Raw genomic sequence first — 20,234 nt, 5'->3', positions numbered from 1 at the left:
TCTTCACTCCCTCCATCTCACTTTGCAACTACTATCATTGGGATTTCTAGTCAATTATCCAAAGTCCAATCTGACTCAGTCTCAGCTCCTCTCCTTCATTGGAGTGGATCTCAACACCATCCAAGCGAAAGCTTTTCTTCCAAAGGACCACGCGCACACTCTGGCAATGCTTGCAAACAGTATACAAACTTGCCGAACCACAAAGGCTCGTCATCTTCTCATCTTGTTGGGCCACATGGCGTCCTCGGTCCATGTTACACCAATGGCTCACCTTGCCATGAGAGTAGCGCAGTGGACATTAAAGCCCCAGTGGTCTCAGGCCCACCATGTGTCCAGTCTGGTCAGAGGACTACCTTTCCAATCTCCAGAGCCCCAGATAACTGACAATGGATGCTTCCACTCTATGGTGGGGAGCCCATGTCAGCAACCTGCAGACCCAGGGGACCTGGTCTGCAGCGGAATCACAACAGATAACTTTTCTGGAACTCAGGGCAATAAGATATGCCCTTATAGCCTTCCAAGATTGCCTCTCCAACAAGACAATCCTAATCCAAACAAACAACCAAGTAGCGATGTGATACATCAACCAGCAGGGAGGAACCGGCTCTTACCTGCTATGTCAGGAAGTAGCACAAATCTGGGCTACAGCTCTCTCTCATTCCATGCTACTGAGAGCAACCTACCTGGCGGGGGTGGGCAATGTACTAGCAGACAAACTCAGTCGCACATTTCATCCCTACGAGTGGTCCCTGAACCCCATGGTGGCAGAGAGCATATTCAGAAGTGGGGGTATCTGACTATAGACCTCTTTGCATCGATTCACAACCGCAAAGTAGAGAACTTCTGCTCACTACATCAAAGTCAGAGAAGACCACCAAGAGATGCCTTCATCCTCTCTTGGGCAATGGGTCTCCTGTATGCCTGTATGCCTATCCCCCACTTCCTCTCATAAGCAAGACTCTTGGGAAGCTATGCCGGGACAAGGGCTTCATGATTCTCATAGCGCCTCACTGGCCGCACCAGGTGTGGTTTCCCATCCTTCGCAACCTCTCAGTCCGTCTACAAATTCGCCTAGGCGTAGACCCGTCTCTGATATCACAGAACCACGGACAGCTGCGTCATCTGAACCTCCAGGCGCTATCCCTGACAGCCTGGATGTTGAAAGGCTAATATTACAACCGTTCAATCTCTTGGACCCGGTATCCCATGTCCTGGTAGCTTCATGAAAGCCTTCTACAAGGAAATCTTATCATTCCAAATGGAAAAGGTTTTCCTGATGGTGCACATCAAAGGAAATAGATCCCTTTACCTGCCCCTCTGAGAGTCTGGTCTACAAATGTCCTTTATTAGGGTTCACGTCAGTGTGGTAGCCACTTTCCATAAAGGTATGAGGGATGTCTCGTTATCGACACAACCCTTGGTGGTGCGTTTTGTTAGGAGCTTGCTTCACCTCAAGCCCCCTTGCGTCCTCTGGCCCCTTCTTGCGACTTTAGTGTGGTATTAGCACGGCTCATGGAACCTCCGTTTGAGCCTCTACACTCCTGTGAGCTACGTTATCTCACTTGGAAAATGCTCTTTCTTCTTGCTATAATGTCCACTTGCAGGGTCAGTGAGCTACAGGCGCTGGTAACATACCCACCTTACACAAAATTTCTCCATGATCGTGTGGTGCTTTGCACTCATCCCAAGTTTTTACTGAAGGTAGTCTCTGAATTTCATTTAAATCAGTCTATTATCCTACCTACTTTCTTTTCAAGAACCCACTCACATCCAGGTGAGCGGGCTCTGCATTCCTTGGACTGCAAGCGTGCGCTAGCCTTTTATTTGGAACGCACTGCAGGCCATAGGCAGTCCACCCAGCTGTTTGTCTTCTTTGATAACTTGGAATAAGCAGACCCTGTCCTCCTGGCTGGCGGACTGTATTTTTTTCTGCTACCAGCAAGCAGGCCTTCTGCTCCAGGGACGCGTTACGGCGCACACTATTCGAGCAATGGCAACGTCTGTGGCACACCTTCGTTCTATACCTCTTGCTGACATCTACAGGGCTGCTAAATGGAGTTCTCTCCATAGCTTCGCAGCTCACTATTGCCTAGACAAGACTGGCAGGCAAGATTCTATCTTTGGCCAGTCTGTTCTGCGCAACTTATTCTCAGCTTAATACCCTACTTCCTTCCAATGGCCCGCTGGGAATTTCAGGCTGCCCTCTTATCCAAAACCACCCCTGTTTTTGTGCCTGTGCACGTCTTTGGGTGCTTTTGGTATATTACTCAGGCATCCTCTGCTCGCTATTCACCCGTGTGTGAGGACTACTACCATCCTGCTTGTCCTGTGAGAAAGCAGAGTTGCTTACCTGTAACGGGTGTTCTCACAGGACAGCAGGATGTTAGTCTTCACGAAACCCACCCGTGAAGTTGGGTTTGCTTGCGATTTATTTTTCGCACGTACTTTTTACTATAAACGAGACTGAAGGGGGACCCCTGCAGGATGCAGGATTGGTGGCATGCTAGCATGCTCAGTGGTACCAGTCAAAGTTCTAGAAACTTTGACAAAAGTGTTCCATGATTGGACTCCATCCTGATGATGTCACCCATACGTGAGGACTAACATCCTGCTGTCCTGTGAGAACACCTGTTACAGGTAAGCAACTCTATTTGACATGTGGAATGCTTTTGAAAATTCACTCTGAAGTGGCAAAATAAGGGGTTATTTTGAACTTTTAAAGATATAGATAGGGCCAAGCATGAGCTCTTTGTGCGACATTACTTTTTATTTAAAGTAGACTTTCCTTCTTTGATATGCTTAACAATAGGCAATTAAGTAAATACCCTGAGCTAATACAAATTGTTTAATAATCGAGGTATAACTAAAAATGTTCATCTTTTTAAAATGTTACAGTTTTAGACCTAAAGAAACCATGTTTAGAAAATTCTGTCTAAGGCCATTCTTTTCTTGTGTATGCTGTTTCATACCTTGGATGTACACAGAATAGCAAAGTAGCAGGATCCTGATTCTGATCAGAAATATACATGCATACAGCCGTGCAGTAGGTGCTAATTTGTGTTTTAAGCCATAACATTATGCAACCCCTGCAGATAAGAAATGTGATGAAGTGTGGGTAGAAAGGTAGGTGGGTACCAAACCATGGCTGAACTTGAAAGTAAAAAGCATTATTTTGAATTGAGAAAAATAATTAATTGGTAGCCAGTGGAATGAAGCAAAGAAGGAAGAAGCAGATAAACTCTAATTTAGCTGGGAAAATAGACAAGTAATAAGTAGGGAGCAATAAATACTTTTAACTGAGCCGGAAACCCAGAGGATTGCAGTACAGGAGGACAATGACACTTTCAGGCCATACCTCCACACCCAAAACAACAAATAGTTTTTTTTTCAAATGTTTTTAACACATGATGATAGATAAAGGTCAATTTAGGTATTTAATTAGGTTTATTATTGTGACTCTAGAATAGTCTTAATTCCAATGCATTTTTCTGTTTTATTGGTTTTTTTCCCAAGAAAACCTGGGCAAATACCCAAATTTATGACATACTTATAATCTGTCATTAGATTCTCTTGCTTTGATGTAAGTAGGTCATACAGCTTGAATTAATATACAATTTTATTTTTATTGCAGATACAATGATGCCACAAGAGAAGCTTTCTTTAGTGTGGGCCTGCAGGGCATTGCCTCTAAAGATTCTGAAATTGTCAAGCAGATAATTGATAAAACCATAGATGAAGCAATTGAGTAAGTATATTGTATGTATCTGAAAAAATGAAGCCCTCTCCCTTATGTAGAAAATGTTGTAGAAGTTGGTTCTCTTGGACATAATAAATTGATACGAAAAGGTAATATGTTTAGTTATGCACAACAGGGATTTGTGAATGTCTGTCACTTGGCAAATGAGCTGGGGGTTAGTGATAGAGTTGGGGTTCTGCTGCCTCTGGCACTGTTGATGCTATACTCTCCTCCACCTGCCACATAAATAAGGTTAGACAACAGGAAGTGGAACTGCTAAGGCATAGCCTTACAATTTCCTGCAGCAGTTCAGTGGCAAAAAATGTGAAAATTCTGAAGCAAACTGACCAACATTTCTGATTTTAATTTTACATTGGAAACCTTGTTTCTGTTTATATACCGTATTTTTCGCTCCATAAGACGCACTTTTTTTCCCCCAAAGGTGGGGGGGAAATGTATGTACGTCTTATGGAGCGAATATAAAAAAAAAAAAAAAAAAAAAAATCTAACAAACCCCCCCCCCCCGACTCCCCCAAGACCTGCCGACTTAATTTCCTGCAACCCCCCACCCTCCTGACCCCCCCCCAAGACCTGACAAATTAATTTCCTGCAACCCCCCACCCTCCTGACCCCCCCAAGACCTGCCAAACGTCCCTGGTGGTCCAGCGGGGGTCCGGGAATGATCTCCTGGGTGTGGGCCGTCGGCTGCCAGTAAACAAAATGGCGCCGACGGCCCTATGCCCTCACTATGTCACTGAGACCGACCGCTGCTATTGGTCGGTCTCAGTGACATAGTGAGGGCATAGGGCCGTCGGCGCCATTTTGTTTACTGGCAGCCGACGGCCCTATGCCCACACTATGTCACTGAGACCGACCGCTGCTATTGGTCGGTCTCAGTGACATAGTGAGGGCATAGGGCCGTCGGCGCCATTTTGTTTACTGGCAGCCGACGGCTCACGCCCAGGAGATCGTTCCCGGACCGCTCCTGGACCCCCGCTGGACCACCAGGGACGTTTGGCAGGTCTTGGGGGGGTCAGGAGGGTGGGGGGTTGCAGGAAATTAATTTGGCAGGTCTTGGGGGGTCAGGGGGGTGGAGGTTGCTAATTTAAAGGGTTGGGATGGGGGGGGGGGGGTTTGGGGGTTCCCAGAGAAAGAAAAGTTTTCTGATCTGGGGAGTGGACCGAAATGGCCCTCCCCAGACCCGAAAACAAAATGGGGAGAAAAAAAAAAGCTATGCACTCCCCTAATTTGCTCCATAAGACGCCCAGACGCAGAGCCGGTTTAGCACAATTTTTTTTTTTTTTTTAAATTTTTCCCCCTCTGAATCCTAGGTGCGTCTTATGGTCAGGTGCGTCTTATGGAGCGAAAAATACGGTAATTTATTTTCTTTTATTGGGGAGGAAAACATATATATCAATATAGAGAGGAGATCTAGGACTAAATGGAATGAGGAAAAATTGAGAGAACTGGGGATGGGATGGAAGGAGGTGGGAAAGCTCAGGTATCTGCAGTGGGGGAAGAAGAGTGAGAGGGAGGGAGGTTCTGAGATTGAGGAAGTAGGTGAGGTTGGGTGTTCTAGGATATGGGGAGAAGGGAGTCTCTGAGATCAAGGGTAATGAGATCTGAATTGTGGTGGTGGGAGCAGGTAGGTATCCTACCATGGTCTGGTCCAGCTCCTCCTTGCATCCCGTCAGTAACTTCCCATCCAGTCTGGCACAAAGACACACACACACACACATATACACATCTCCATCCCCCAGCCTCTTGCCTCACCCTCCAATGGTCCCTCACCCAGCCTCTCCTACTGTCCCCAGAATGAGCTCCTGTTGCTCTGTTTTGCTCCAGACTCACATCCTCCCAGGTTCTGTGCATGCTGACTGGGATGAGAGGCACTGGATCAGAAAGCAGAAGGCTTTTCTCTGCTGAGTGAGATTCAATGCAGCTGGAAGGCAGCCTGCTTCCCCTAGATCTTTCCATCCTAGGCACAGGTCTACTGTGCCTGTTGGCAAATTCAGGCTTGGCTGGATTCTTCTCTAATATTTTTATGGGGTTAATAACTCGGTGAAATAGCTCCTATGCTTACAGTACGCCAGTGATATTGAATTCTGAATCAGAATGAAGTGTGTGTGTCTGTCGTAGGTTGGTTCTGAGACTGGTCATACCCACATGAAAACTGAATTATTTGAAACTTCAGTTCTTTATCATGTAACATTTTGTAACTCATTGTCCAGTTTTGTTTTGTTTTTTTGTGTAGAGCGTTAAAGGTGAATCTTAAAAGTGACGCACACTTCGTTCGGGATGTGTGAATGTTAGGCCAGCGTGCCTAGTGGATTTTAGAAGCTGCCCGGATACATGCGTATCTCCGGCTACACACACAAATGAAAACTTTTCAAAAAAGGGGCATGGGCTGGGTAGGGCATGGATGTTCCTGGATTTTAACCAGAAGTTTGCTTGTAAATACTGTACTTATGCGCACTGGCATGCATCGGGCTTCCCTGCCTCATAACTTTACTTCTGCTATGGAAGTAAGTGCCAAAACGGAAGAAAACCTAGGCAGATCAGCAGGGTTTTAAAGGGTGGGGGGGAGAAAATATTAAACTAGAGGGTTTGGAAGACCTAGCCCTTAACTGGGCGAACTGAGAATGAACTGGTTTTGGTGGCAATGGTGTCAGCGAGCGACCCTTTTAAAAGCCCCCCCCCCACTTACACAATAGAAGTGGGATTTGCAGGCACAGGCACATGCCCACCTAAAATTGAGCATGCATGTGCGTGCGGCCAGGCTATTTTATAACGTGTGCATATACGCATGTATGTGTCAAAAGAGCAGAGTCCCTGGGCACGGGCCTATGAACACATGCACTCATGCACCCGTGTGCTGATTTGAAAGTTACCGTCCTTGCTTGGTTTTATGTTCAGTGAAAATATGTTCGTTTTAATTTTGTTAATTTTTTGGATGATATTTTGAAATGGTTGTGTGTGTTTGCTTAAACATTCTTCCAAAGGAAAGGATTTGAAGAAGAGAGGATAGAGGCTCTTCTTCATAAAATAGAAATCCAGCTGAAACATCAGTCTACAAGCTTTGGACTTTCACTGGCCTCAGTAAGTGTTCTTTGTCATTCATTGTGTTTTATGCATTAGCAAAGCCATTGACCAGTCATGTCAGCAGTGCCTGAAAGTGTACTAGCGTGCATATCCCAGTGCCCTAACTGGGGAGCTGGAAATGGAACATTTTGGTTATATCATGTTTAAATTGGTTTATTAATCAAAATGATGACGAATGCATACCACAGGCAGCCAGAAAACGCATATTTAACAAGTCAAGAATGCATTGTTAGGACAGTTTCAAACAATTGTGTGTGTAAAAGCAAGAAAATATAAATCTTAACAGGGCTAACTTTAATTACTCTGGGCAGATTTGCGACAATATCCTGTACATAGTCTGTGCTTCTAGCTGTAATTTATCACTGTTACTGCTTATATTTATTTTTTACATTCTTGATTCACAATCAGATTTTTATCCTGAGATCCACCTAAACTGCCCGAATATATAGCTGGGATAAGTATAGTTCCATTAATTATCCTAAGCCTCCATGTGTATCATGTCCATTTACCCAAGGTCAAAGAGGGCTTCTTACTAGAACTGTACATTAGATTCATCCATCCTTGAGGCCACTCCTGGTGTTGATTTGACAAATTTATTCTCATAACTTCCTTTGGAGCCTCCTAGGCACTATCTGGCTCTCACAATCTAGTGATAACATTCCTTCAGTTGCTTCAAAAACAATAAGCAAGTGCTGCCTGACCAGGGAAGGCTCTGCAATATGCTGTCTTCCATGTTTCACTGCCTTTGTACAGAGAATGGCTGAATCTGTTCCCTGTAATTTAGTGAGAGAGAATGATCCCAGGGCTCCTTTAATAGACTTCCCCAGTTTTCTTGATGCCTTCAAGGAGCTAACGGCAGAGCCTGTCCTCAAAGTATTCCATGATATACAAAAGAGCATCTGGGAGTATTCACTCTCTGTATGTCCTGTTGGAAAGTAGGTGGATCCTAAAGACCATGTCCATTTGACTTCAAGATTAAACAAGATCTAGTTGCCACAGCAATCTGAAAAGTGCCAAGAAGACCAATACTTACTCCTCAGTACCCTCAGGGTACGAGTCCCATACTTTTGGTCATTATAGGAGGAAGTTCTTTCAGAATGCTATTTTCAGCTATTGCATAATATCCTTATCTAATCTTGGTTCAAAAGAACCATTCGGAGCAGCTTACAACATACAAAAATACATAATTTCATAAATATAAGTATATTAAAACACAGTTCATAGATGCACACTATTCAAAATCATAGCAATTTGTAAACACTACAATAAATTAAACTAAAACCTTACCTCAGTAGGGGGAGAGTCAGCAGTATAACAGAATTGATTACAAAATCCTAAAACCTCATCACACTATGTAATCAAATACTTCCTATTTTGCATTGAATTTTATCCCTCCCTCATGTAAGTACACTTAGCAAAAAAAAAAAAGCACATACTCAATAGAGCCACATTATTAGTTGCTCTCAATCTGCTTCCTACGGAGCTCCTTAATGGGTGACCATCCCTCCTTTGGTCCCCTATTTGGAGAAGTTCGGCCCCTACAGCAGGCTGGAATTTTAGTCTGCCTATATCATCACACATTGTTCACGTGAATAATGTGTGCTGGAACACAGCAAAATTGTAATACAAAAAGATAATCAAGGTACTCATGTTGTATCTAAAAAGCAAGGAGACAGAAGAGAACCTCAATCTCTGAAGGCTGTGAAAATGTGGAGTTGGGCCATCTCTCATGGGACAGTCCTAAGTGCTAAATACCTGGCAAGATAAAAGAATATCCTGGCAGCCACTTGGTGGGTTTCTGGATCAAGAAGATGCAAATAAGATATTTCTTGAGTGGGGTACATCGGAGAGATATGTTCTCACCCTCACTGAACAGGACGGTCTTGACATTCTGTTCCAGAAGAGGATAAAAAAAGACTAGCATCAGATGCTTCTGTCTTCATTGGGAAACAAATCTTCTATATGCAAAAGACCTTAATAAAACTTAGAAGAGACCAAGATACAATGTTTCTTATAGCCCCTTTTAGCCAGGCTAGATATGGTTTCCACTCTTCTAGGAGTTTTCCATCAGGAAACAATTTGGGTTGGGGAATTTTCTAAATCTGATCCCACAGAATCAGAAATTGCTGCTGAACCTCAACATGAAGTCTCTTACCCTTTACATCCTGGATGTTGAAAGTGCGATAATTTGTTCCTTTGGATTCTCCAAAAATGTATCTTGGGTCCTTCTGGCTTCCAGAAAGGAATACAGAATGAGGTCTTATGGGCGTAAACAGAGGTGACTTACCATTTCATGTGAGAGCCAGAAACTTTATCCTTTCTCATACAAAAACTGCTTGAATCACTTTGGTATCGATGTGTTTGCTGCATCTGGCTCGCAGACAAATCTTTAATAAAAAAGTAAAAATCTAATAAAACCCCCCACCCTCCTGACGCCCCCCAAGACCTCCAAAATTAATTTACTACAACCCCCCCCCCCCCCAAGACCTGCCAAAAGTCCCTGGTGGTCCAGCGGGGGTCCAGGAGTGGTCCGGGAGCGATCTCCTGGACTTGGGCTGTCGGCTGCCAGTAGGCAAAATGGCGCCGACGGCCCTTTGCCCTCACTATGTCACTGGGGTCGACCAATGGCGGCGGTAGCTCCTGTGACCTAGTGAGGGCAAAGGGCCGTCGACGCCATTTTGATTACTGGCAGCCGACGGCCCTTTGCCCTTACTATGTCACAGGAGCTACCGCCGCCATTGGTCGACCCCAGTGACATAGTGAGGGCAAAGGGCCGTCGGCACCATTTTGACTACTGGCAGCCGACAGCCCAAGTCCAGGAGATCGCTCCCGGACCGCTTCTTGACCCCCGCTGGACCACCAAGGACTTTTGGCAGGTCTTTGGGGGGGGGGGGTTGTAGTAAATTAATTTTGGAGGTCTTGGGGGGCGTCAGGAGGGTGGGGGGTTTTATTAGATTTTTACTTTTTTATTAAAGATTTGTCTGCGAGCCAGATGCAGCCATCAAGAGCCACATCTGGCTCGCGAGCCATTGGTTCCCGACCCCTGCCCTACACTAATACCTAAACCTCACCTTGAGTGATTTGGGGGGCCTCCCATACAGATATAAATACCAATCTAGTTGAGGGCATTATTCTCGCTTTCTCTCTCTCTCTCTCTCGCTCTTTCTTTCTCTCCCTCTCTCTCTCTTCTCCCCCCCACAGTGGTTCTATGTAGGAAAGACGTCAATTCTGGCACTTATCGCAAAGTGCAAAAAAGATAGCGCTTCACATAGGCATTACTGCAAATTGCGATCAATTGCCTATTACCATAAAACACACCCCTTTTCCTATTGCATGCGATATTTAGTGCATTTTGATAAATCTAGGCCTATGATAGCAATACATTGACTTCTGAAGAATGATTATATAAATCAATACATTCTCTATACTAATACATATTCATAATAGTGTGTGCTTAGTTTTGTATAAGACTAAATATTACTATTTCTCAAACATATGCACTTTGAATTCAACAATAATGTTTTCTTTGTTGTGATCTTCTCTTGAACAAGTATATAGCATCCTGTTGGAATCATGATGGAGATCCTGTGGATCTTTTGAAGCTTGGAGATCAAATGACTCGGTTCAGGCAGTACCTTAAGGAAAACCCAAAATTTCTTCAAGAAAAAGTCAAACAGTATTTTAAGGTAAATAGTATTTTAAACAATTTGGGACATCCTTTGTTAAGAGAGATTTTGAAGGTTTGATTAAAACCTGAAATCTACAGTAAAAGGGTAGAAGTACCTACAGATTTCCAGATTGAATCAGCTAAGTGGTCTTTATCGGTTGTCATATGTTACTAATAATTTGAGTTCGGTAACTTCTCAAAAATAGTTTGTGTTAGGAGTGCATATGATTGCTGTTTTATTGAATTTTTGTGGGAAACCAATAAGTCGTCAGGTTCAAAAGTTAATTAAAGGTGTGTTCTTTGATCACCAGTTGAAGACACACATACGTTAGGTGCAATGGAATGTATTCAGCATGGTTATAATTTTGTCAGACTGCTAATCACTGCCCCTACACCAAAGCCTACATAATTACTACTATATTGCCTAGAATTTACAGGTTTATTTTAATGGTTACTCCCAGGGGTTTCCCCAGATCCTGTGAACTACCCCTTCTTGGATTGCACCAATTTATTTTTTTTTTTAAATTATATTCAGAACATTTTTAACCTGCAGGTCCAAAATACTTGCTCAGTCCCTCTACTTTACAGTTCCCTTGCCAATTTTGTGGTAATTTTGTAATTACCTCCATAAGAAAGTTGGAAAATACTAGCTTAATTTACAACAATTTTCAAAAACAAACACATACATAGTTATTTTGGTGGGATAATTTTCAAAGCAATCTGCACTGAGGACATTTGTGTATACTTATGAAAATCCAAAAGTATGCATTAAAGTCCAAAACTTTTCCCATCTGCGCCCCTGGGAATGCTTCCACTCAATCAGGGTAATTTTATGTGTATACTGAACCTAGGTAGTTTTATAACGGGCAATTTCTGTAGGTATAGCACCATTTTACCCATGGAAATGTAGATTTTTGTAATGAGAACAAAGCTACATGGAAGGATGTTCTTTTGATTTTATGGCAAGTATGCATAAATTTGATGGTCAAGGTCAAATCGATAAGCATTTCGAAAGCTTCAGTATTAGCATGATTTGTAGGACAGTTTTTATACTCCCTGCGGAATACCTGTCAGACTGCAAGCATAATTTCCCTTTGAAAATGTGGCTGGGAGCAGATGCCAAGTATGTGTATGAAAGTACGCGTGAAGATTTGAAATTGATATCTCTACACACTTTAAATAGCTCTACCTAACTTTTCTCAGTTTGTGGGTAAAAGTATGTGTAACAAAACAGCATACTTTTTTCTCCACATGTGGGGGTCAGGCACTTAGGCTATAGTTGTTTTTGATGTGATGCATTGTCTGGTTTGGGTGACCACAATCACTTTGAATCTCCACTTGTGAAGATGTGTGGATCATTCAGGCAAAGCTCTAAAGCAATTTATAGAACATCAAATTTTCTCTTAAGGTTGAAAGGCTATGTGGGAATTTGAAATCAAGTTGGCTGTAGAGGCAAAAACTCATAATGAAAACTTTTTAAAAAATATATCTGAAGCAAGAAACCTGTGAGGGAGTTGGTTGGACCGTTAGATGACCAAGGGATTAAAGGGACTCTTGGGGAAGATAAGGCCATTGCAGAAAGACTAAATTAATTCTTTGCTTCTGTGTTTATTAATGAGGATGTTGTCGAGATACCAGTTCTGGAGATAGTTTCAAGGATGATGAGTCAGATTTCCTGAACAAAATAATGGTGAACCTGAAAGATGTAGTAGTCCAGATTGACAAACTAAAAAGTAGCAGATCACCTGAACTGGATGGTATGCATCCTACGGTACTGAAGGAACTAAAAAATGAAATTTAGATCTATTAAAATTTGTAACATTAAAATCATCTATTATACCTGAACATTGGAGGATGGCCAATGTAACCCTGATATTTAAAAAGGGCTCCAGGGGTGATCCGAGTAACTATAGACCAGTTAGCCTGTCTTCAGTGCCAGGAAAAATAGTGGAAATTATTCTAAAGATCAAAATCACAGAGCACCTAGAAAGACATGGATTTACCCAAGGGAAATCTTGCCTCACAAATCTGCTTCATTTTTCATGAAGGAGTTAATAACATGGATAAAGGTGAGCCTGTAGATGTAGTGTATTTGGATTTTCAGAAGGCATTTGACAAAGTCCCTCATGAGAGGCTTCTTAGAAAACTAAAAAGTCATGGGATAGGAGGTGATGGCCTTTCGTGGATTACAAACTGGTTAAAAGACAGGAAACAAAGAGTAGGATTAAATGGTCCATTTTCTCAGTGGAAAAGGGTAAACAGTGGAGTACCTCAGGGATCTGTACTTGGACCATTGCTTTTCATTTGATTTATAAAAGATCTGGAAAGGAATACGAGTGAGGTAACCAAATTTGCAGATGGTACAAAACTATTTAGAGTAGTTAAATCACAAGCAGATTGTGATAAATTGCAGGAGGACCTTGTGAGACGATTGGGCATCCAAATGGCAGATGAAATTTAATGTGGATAAGTGCAAGGTGATGCATAGAGGGAAAAATAACCCTTGCTGTAGTTACACAATGTTAGGTTCCATATTAGGAGCTACCACCCAAGAAAGAGGTGTAATAGTACATCGAAATTGTCGACTCAGTGTGCTGCAGCAGTCAAAGCAAACAGAATGTTAGGAATTATTAGGAAGAGAATGGTGAATATAATGAAAAATGTCATAATGCCTTTGTATCAATCCATGGTGAGACTGCACCTTGAGTACTGTGTACGGTTCTGGTCACTACATCTCAAAAAAATATAGTTGCGATGGAGAAGGTACAGAGAAGGGTGACCAAAATGATAAAGGGGATATGGAATATTTTCCCTACGAGGAAAGGCTAAAGAAGTTAGGGCTGTTCAGCTTGGAGAAGAGATGGCTGAGGGGGGGGATATGATAGAGGTGTATAAAATCATGAGAAAGCTAGAATGGAGAAATGTGAATCTGTTATTTACTCTTTCGGATAACAGAAGGACTAGGGGGCACACCATGAAGTTAGCAAGTAGCACATTTAAAACTAAAGAAAATTATTTTTCACTCAACGCCCAATTAAGTTCTGGAATTTGTTGCCTGGGGATGTGGTTAGTGCAGTTACTGTAGCTGGGTTTAAAAAAGGTTTGTATAAGTTCTTGGAGGATAAGTCCATTAATTGCTATTAATCAAGTTGATTTAGGGTATTGCCCCTGATACTACTGGCATTAGTAGCATGGGATCTGCTTAGTATTTGGGTACTTTCCAGGTACTTGTAACCTGGATTGGCTATTGTTGGAAACAGGATGCTGGGCTTGATGGACTTTTGGTCCGACCTTATATTTGTCTCTGTTTTTTGCTGGTTGTAATGTAAACCGAAGTGATAATTAATCTTGTTAATTGAACCTCTGTATATAAAAAGTTATAAATAAATAAATACATATATGGCAACTTCTTATGTTTTTAACCATATGAACCTCTTGTAAGATCCTCACTGATGTCTTTATTGAGAATATCATTGGAGTTCTACAGTACATGCCTTAGTTCAACAGTGGGATCACTTGTTTCTAGTTGAGTTGTGCATATCTTGATCAAATGGAAGGTCTAGGTGTTCTTGGATTATCTTGAATTGTTTTAATGTTGCATTGTGTAGGTGAGGATTGGCAGGCATGATATTAGGTCAGGTAGCCACTCTGTTGGGGTACATTTTAGTGTGCCTGTTATTATCTAATATCTAGGGCTCTGTTTTCATTTGCTCTTTGACCAGCAGAGTTAGCTGGATAAAATTATTTAGCTAGCTTTGTTGAGATATTCAGTGGCACGGTGGTGCCATTGAATATATCCATTTGTCTTAAAGATAGCTGGATATCTTTATCCACCTAACTTTTAAGACTGCTCTATTACATGATCATAGTTAGCTGCATACCTTTTCTGATTAACTTAACTCTGCCCTGAAAACTTCTCCAAGTTATCAGACTAAGGTTTATCTGGCTAACTACTTAGCTGGATAACTGGGAGGCAGTTGCCAGCAGGGATTTTCATATCCAGCCTTTTGTCTGGCTAAGTGAGAAATTAACTGGACAAATGGCACCAAATATATACCTCCTAGTTTCTTAATGTTGCCCACACTAGTGCACAGTATTCAGTGCTAGAATACATTAGAGCAAGTGCAGCTGTTTGGAGAGTCCCTTAATTTGTACTGAGTAATCTTGGTGTAAGCACAGCTCCAGTCTTTATTTTTTGACACGTTTTCCAGGAGAAGAAGAATATTCCAAATTCAGTTATTTCTGATGTCCTCTTTCTGCAGGGTAATTCACATAGACTGACCCTGACTATGAGTCCAGATGACACTTACTTTGAGAAACAAACGGAGAATGAAGAAGCAAAACTGAAGGAAAAGGTCAATGCTCTTTCTGAAGAGGACAAGAAGATAATTTATGAAAAAGGTACATTTTAATTACATAGGCCCAAATGTTCTAAGCATTTTTTCCCATAAACAAAATGGGGAAAAAATAGCACATCTGTCCTTTAGTGTTGATAACTAGGTAAGAACAAGTCTTAAATTATTCTGGGAGGAAATCACATTATCACAATAGCATTAAAGATAAAGAAATATGAAAAGGTGTGTATATTGTGGTCCATTTTTGGTACACTTTCCTTTCCTCCTCAGCTAGCCAGATCAGTCCAGACTCCCAACTAGCAGGAGACAGAGAATAACAGGTTTGCTGACCTCACTCCTTATAGGGTCCCATGCAACATTCAGCCTACCAATATTTTTCTGTTTACAGTAGATGATAGGCAAGCATTCTGTGCTCTGACTGACACCTGGTTTTGTGCTGAGTGAAGAATAAGCTAGTGGATTGGGCTGCTCTTGAGGCAATAGTCTCTGAACTACCTCTCCTAGTTGAACCTAGCCTTTTGACCAGGGAACTTCCTATTTTGGAGTGGGTTTTTTCCAACTAGAATTGACATTCTCGCTCTCCCCCCTCTCTTTCTCACCCTGAATAAAAAAGGAAGGGATAGGAAATTGAAATTCTTTATTTCTGTCATTTTCTCTCTTCACATTTCTTCTGATTCTCCTGCTGGGTTAATAAAGTTTAAAAAAGAAGAGAAGAGAGCAGGGGATGTTATTGGGCAGCTGTTATGGCTCAAACAGACTAGGTATTTGCTGATGGTTTACTTTCTTGGAGAAACTGCTGCAAGAGAGGAGAGGCAGCTGTGGCTGCTCCAGAGCTATGTGTGGAACACAGAGTTATGTCGAGGGAGAAAATGTTTGCAGGAACCGTGGGGAGGAGATAGAGAGCAAATGCAGGAGCCAGTAGCTTCAGGGTGGGGTGGGAGGGCATGCATTGGCAGAGTCGACCAGCTAGGTTGTTCCCACCAACATGCTTTCTGCCATGGGTGGGAATAGTGGCCATATTGGATCCATGGGAAGGAAGAAATTTGGAGCTGGGGCCTTCTATTTGGAGCGGACACAAGCCCATAGATGGTCCACCCAACTTTTTGTTTCTTTTCATAAGAATAGGTTGGGCTTTGCCGTTGCCAAACAGACACTATCCAGTTGGCTAGCAGATTGCATTGCCTTCTGTTATGCCCAAGTAGGACTGCATCTTGGGGGTCATGTCAAGGCTCATTCTGTCAGAGCTTGGCAGTCTCGGTGGCCCATTTGCGAGCAGTTCCTGTGGAGGAGATGTGCCATGCTGCGACATGGACTCTTCTCCACACATTCACATCCCATTGTCTGGATAGGGTTGGCCAATGCGACAATAGGTCAGACAGTCTGTCCTCTGGAACCTGTTTGAGGTGTAGAACCCAACTCTTTCAACCTAGGGCCCATTGTTTGGGTTCAGGCTGTCTCCCTTTGTTACCAACAGCACTGTGATTGTTTTGGCCATTGGCACCTGGTTGGTGCTTATTGGTCCCCTTTTGTTTTGGAGAGCAGCCTGTAGTTAGGGATTCACCCATGTATGAGGACTACCAGACTGCTTGTCCTCAGAGAAAGCAGAGTTGCTTACCTGTAACAAGGGTTCTCAGAGGACAGCAAAATGTTGGCCCTCATGAAACTCACCTGCCACTCCGCAGAGTTGGATTTCTCCTATTTTTTTTTATTTTATTTTATTCGTAATTCTATGTTATAAGACTGAAGAAGGAGACTGAAGAGAGACCTGCGTGGACACGTGGTATAAAGCATGCTGGGCATGGTCAGAGTGCCTAGTCACTTTGACATAAGATTTCTGCATTGGGGCTCCATCTGATGATGTCACCCTTGTTGCTGTCCTCGGAGAACACCTGTTACAGGTAAGGAACTCTGCTTTACAAGTGTAATATAAAAGTGTGTATGAATATAAAATAGGTAGAGAAAATATGCATTTTCTTGTATTATAAATATAGACAGTACTGAAACATACCAATGTACATTTAGGGCAGAAATTTGTGTTACTTTTTAAATGTCAACTTGTACCTCACAGTTATAAAATACGGCTGAAACTTCATAAGATGTGAGTTCTTTTAGGCCATATAAAGATCACCACTAGCTCTTGTTGTGCTAGCTTGTCAATGTCACATTATATGGTGGAACTGGAGATTGTTGCTAGCTAACTGTATTGTACTTGTTATGTATGTTCTTAGTGAAAGTTTATTAAACATTATAAAAAAAAAACAATAAACGCCCCCCCCCCCCCCCCAACTTTAGATACACTGACCATGGGCCTCATTTTCCAACATTGCAGTGGTAACGCATGAGGGGGCGTGTCCCATGGAAATAAGGCATTTTTCGTGCAGCGGGGAAACATCGCGTCACGCGATGTTTTCGCCATTTGCGGAAATGGATTCGCAAATCGCGAAAACATCGTGCACCGCGATAAAACAACCAATGAATCTTCGCAGTACACGAAAGTGTCCAAACAGCCTACGTCCACCCCTAGGTGCCGCAAGCAAGATGTTTTATATATATATATATATATATATCTATATCTATATATCTATATATCTATATCTATATGTGTGTGTGTATATATTCTCTCCACCTAGCTCCACCACACTCTACCTGGGCAACAACAAGCTAGGTGGAGAGAATGTTGCCCAAATCTCTTCTTGGAGTGAGTTTCCTCACTCCGGCCAGCAAATCTTCACTAGAGACCACTATTCTTTCCGTACGTCTCATGTTGAATGTGCAAGTGGCCCCCAACCCCCTACGCTCATACCTAATCCCCACCTAGAGTTACTAGGTGGCCCTCCCATAGGGATACAAATACCTGTCTAGGGCATAGGCACTATAGCAAGTCTCTCTCTCTCGATCTCTCTCTCTCGATCTCTCTCTCTCTCTCGATAGGAGCCGCGCTAACACTGCGGCTTTTCGCGGCACGCGTTAACGGCTGTTAGCGCGATTTGCGAATTTATCTCCCGCGATAACACCTTGGAAAATGACCCCCTATGTGTGAATGTGCCGACTTAAGCATGCTATTGGAAGTTACTGTCCCTCTGTCTAAAGATGTTTCTCATGATTCTCCTTGGAGACTTTAACTTACACGTGGATGCCCGCCCTCAATCCCCGGCCTGTGAAGCCTTCATTTCCTCCCTCGAAGCTATGGGTTTCTACCAAATTGTTTAATCCCCTACACACAAAGCTGGCCACACCCTAGATCTCATTTTCATCAACTCACCTATCAACATAAGCAATCCCCCCTCATGCCTGGCAGTACCCTGGTCTGACCATTCCTTGATTCTTACTAAACTCACTCTCCCGCAAGCCTCACCCACATTACCTTCCCAGCCCATATCCTTTAGATACCGTAAAACCTGTAATGTGGAAACTATTACACAAGCATGCTCTGACTTAGACAGTCAAATTGACCTCTCCTCCCCAGATAACGCCTTCTCCTCTTGGGTTAACATCACACACAACATTGCAAACAAGCATTGCCCTATCACAACTAAAACACTCAACCTTAACCGTAGAAACAGAAAACCATGGTACACACATGATCTCAAAATGCTTAAAACTCAGCTTAGAGCTGCCGAGAGGTGCTGGCGCAAACACCTCTCCCCTGCAGCCAAGACCACCTATTACCAACGCATGCACGAATACAGAAATGCCATCCTCCATACTAAACGCGATTATTATGCTAGAAAAATACACGGTCTCCAACACAACCCCAAGGCCCTCTTTACTATGGTTGCGGACCTTACCACTCCCGCCCACAACCAGCAACCACCCACAAGAACCGATGCAACGACTTAGCGCACTTCTTCAGAGATAAAGTTGCATCCATCACGGCACACTTCTCACACAATGACAACAATGTTCCTCTACCCAGTATCAGCTCTGCAGCAAATCTCTCCGTTTTCGACTCAACTTCCTCATTAGAAGTTGAGAACATCCTAAGAAAGATGAAACCCTCATCTCATCCCTCTGAAACTATCCCCTCTAAGCTTCTCCTATCTATACCCAAAGTTATTGCCAAACCCCTATCCAACATTTTCAACTGCTCCCTAGAGCAAGGCACAGTTCCTAATTTCCTCAAACAAGCAGTAGTAAAACCGCTCCTCAAAAAACCTAATCTTGATCCTGCCACACTGTCCAACTACAGACCAGTCTCCAACCTGCCCCTACTCGCCAAAATTCTTGAAAAACTAGTTAACTCTCGCCTCTCTCTCCACCTTGAACAACATAACATTCTACCATCTACCCAACATGGTTTCAGGAAGCATTTAAGTACCGAAACCCTGCTACTCTCTCTCTCTGACACTCTTATCAGAGGAACCGACTCAGGATCCTCCTATCTGATTGCCATGCTAGACATTTCTGCTGCGTTTGACACTGTCAACCACTCTATCCTCCTCAACATCCTCAGTAGCATTGGGATTTCTGGAATCGCACTATCCTGGATACAATCCTATCTCCAAAATCGCTTCTTCACTGTCCTAGTGGATAACAATGAATCTGAACCCATTAGTCTCCCCCAAGGTGTTCCCCAGGGCTCTTCCCTCTCCTCCACCCTCTTTAATATCTACATGCTTCCCCTTACCACCCTCCTCTCAAAACTGCACATCAAGCACTTCATCTATGCAGACGATGTGCAAATTCTCTTCCCCTTTTCTGACTCCCTTCAAACTGCCCTACAAAACTGGGAATCATGCCTCTCAGCCATTAACCAACTCTTCACAGACATGCACTTGGCACTAAATCCCAACAAAACTGAACTTCTAATCATCTCTAATAAGCACCCGCTCCCAGCTATCCCACCCTCTCACGCATCTACATCTTTCTCTGCACACACTCGCAACCTAGGTGTACTCATTGATAACCATCTCACTTTCAAACCATTCATTAACTCTATCATAAAGGACTGCTACTTTAAGCTACAAACGATAAAAAAACTTAGACCATTACTTCACTTTTCCGACTTTGGCGCAGTTCTTCAGTCTATTATCCTGTCTAAAATAGACTACTGCAACGCACTCCTCCTTGGCATCCCCTCAACGCATACTAAACCTTTACAACTTTTGCAAAATGCCGCAGCTCGTATTTTGACTAACTCTAGAAAAAGAGACCACATTACCCCCACACTTATCGAGCTACACTGGCTCCCAATACCCTCCCGAATACTCTACAAAGCACTCTCCCTCATCCATAAAAGTCTGTTGAATGATAACCTTAATTGGATCAACCCCCCCCTCCTCCCCCGCACATCGAATAGACCTACTCGCCCAGCCCTACAAGGAACCCTCTGTAAACAATCTATCAAATCTATCAAACTCTCCTCTACCATGAG

The 20,234-nt window shown here is 42.9% G+C and overlaps 1 protein-coding gene across 1 annotated transcript in view; it reads left to right on the top strand.

The window, feature by feature from the left end:
• PITRM1 (pitrilysin metallopeptidase 1) overlaps positions 1–20,234 on the top strand; it is a 206,640-nt gene that overhangs the window by 75,735 nt on the left and 110,671 nt on the right. The window contains exons 11-14 of the mRNA XM_029588546.1: positions 3,632–3,745; positions 6,739–6,835; positions 10,390–10,524; positions 14,768–14,906. Coding sequence (XP_029444406.1) covers positions 3,632–3,745; positions 6,739–6,835; positions 10,390–10,524; positions 14,768–14,906 — 485 coding nt within the window. The remainder of the gene's footprint in view (positions 1–3,631; positions 3,746–6,738; positions 6,836–10,389; positions 10,525–14,767; positions 14,907–20,234) is intronic.

Source organism: Rhinatrema bivittatum, chromosome 2 (assembly GCF_901001135.1).
Source record: "Rhinatrema bivittatum chromosome 2, aRhiBiv1.1, whole genome shotgun sequence".
NCBI classification, from domain to species: Eukaryota; Metazoa; Chordata; class Amphibia; order Gymnophiona; family Rhinatrematidae; genus Rhinatrema; species Rhinatrema bivittatum.
Note: the sequence above shows the minus strand (reverse complement) of the source record. Positions and strands in the feature narration are given on the sequence as shown.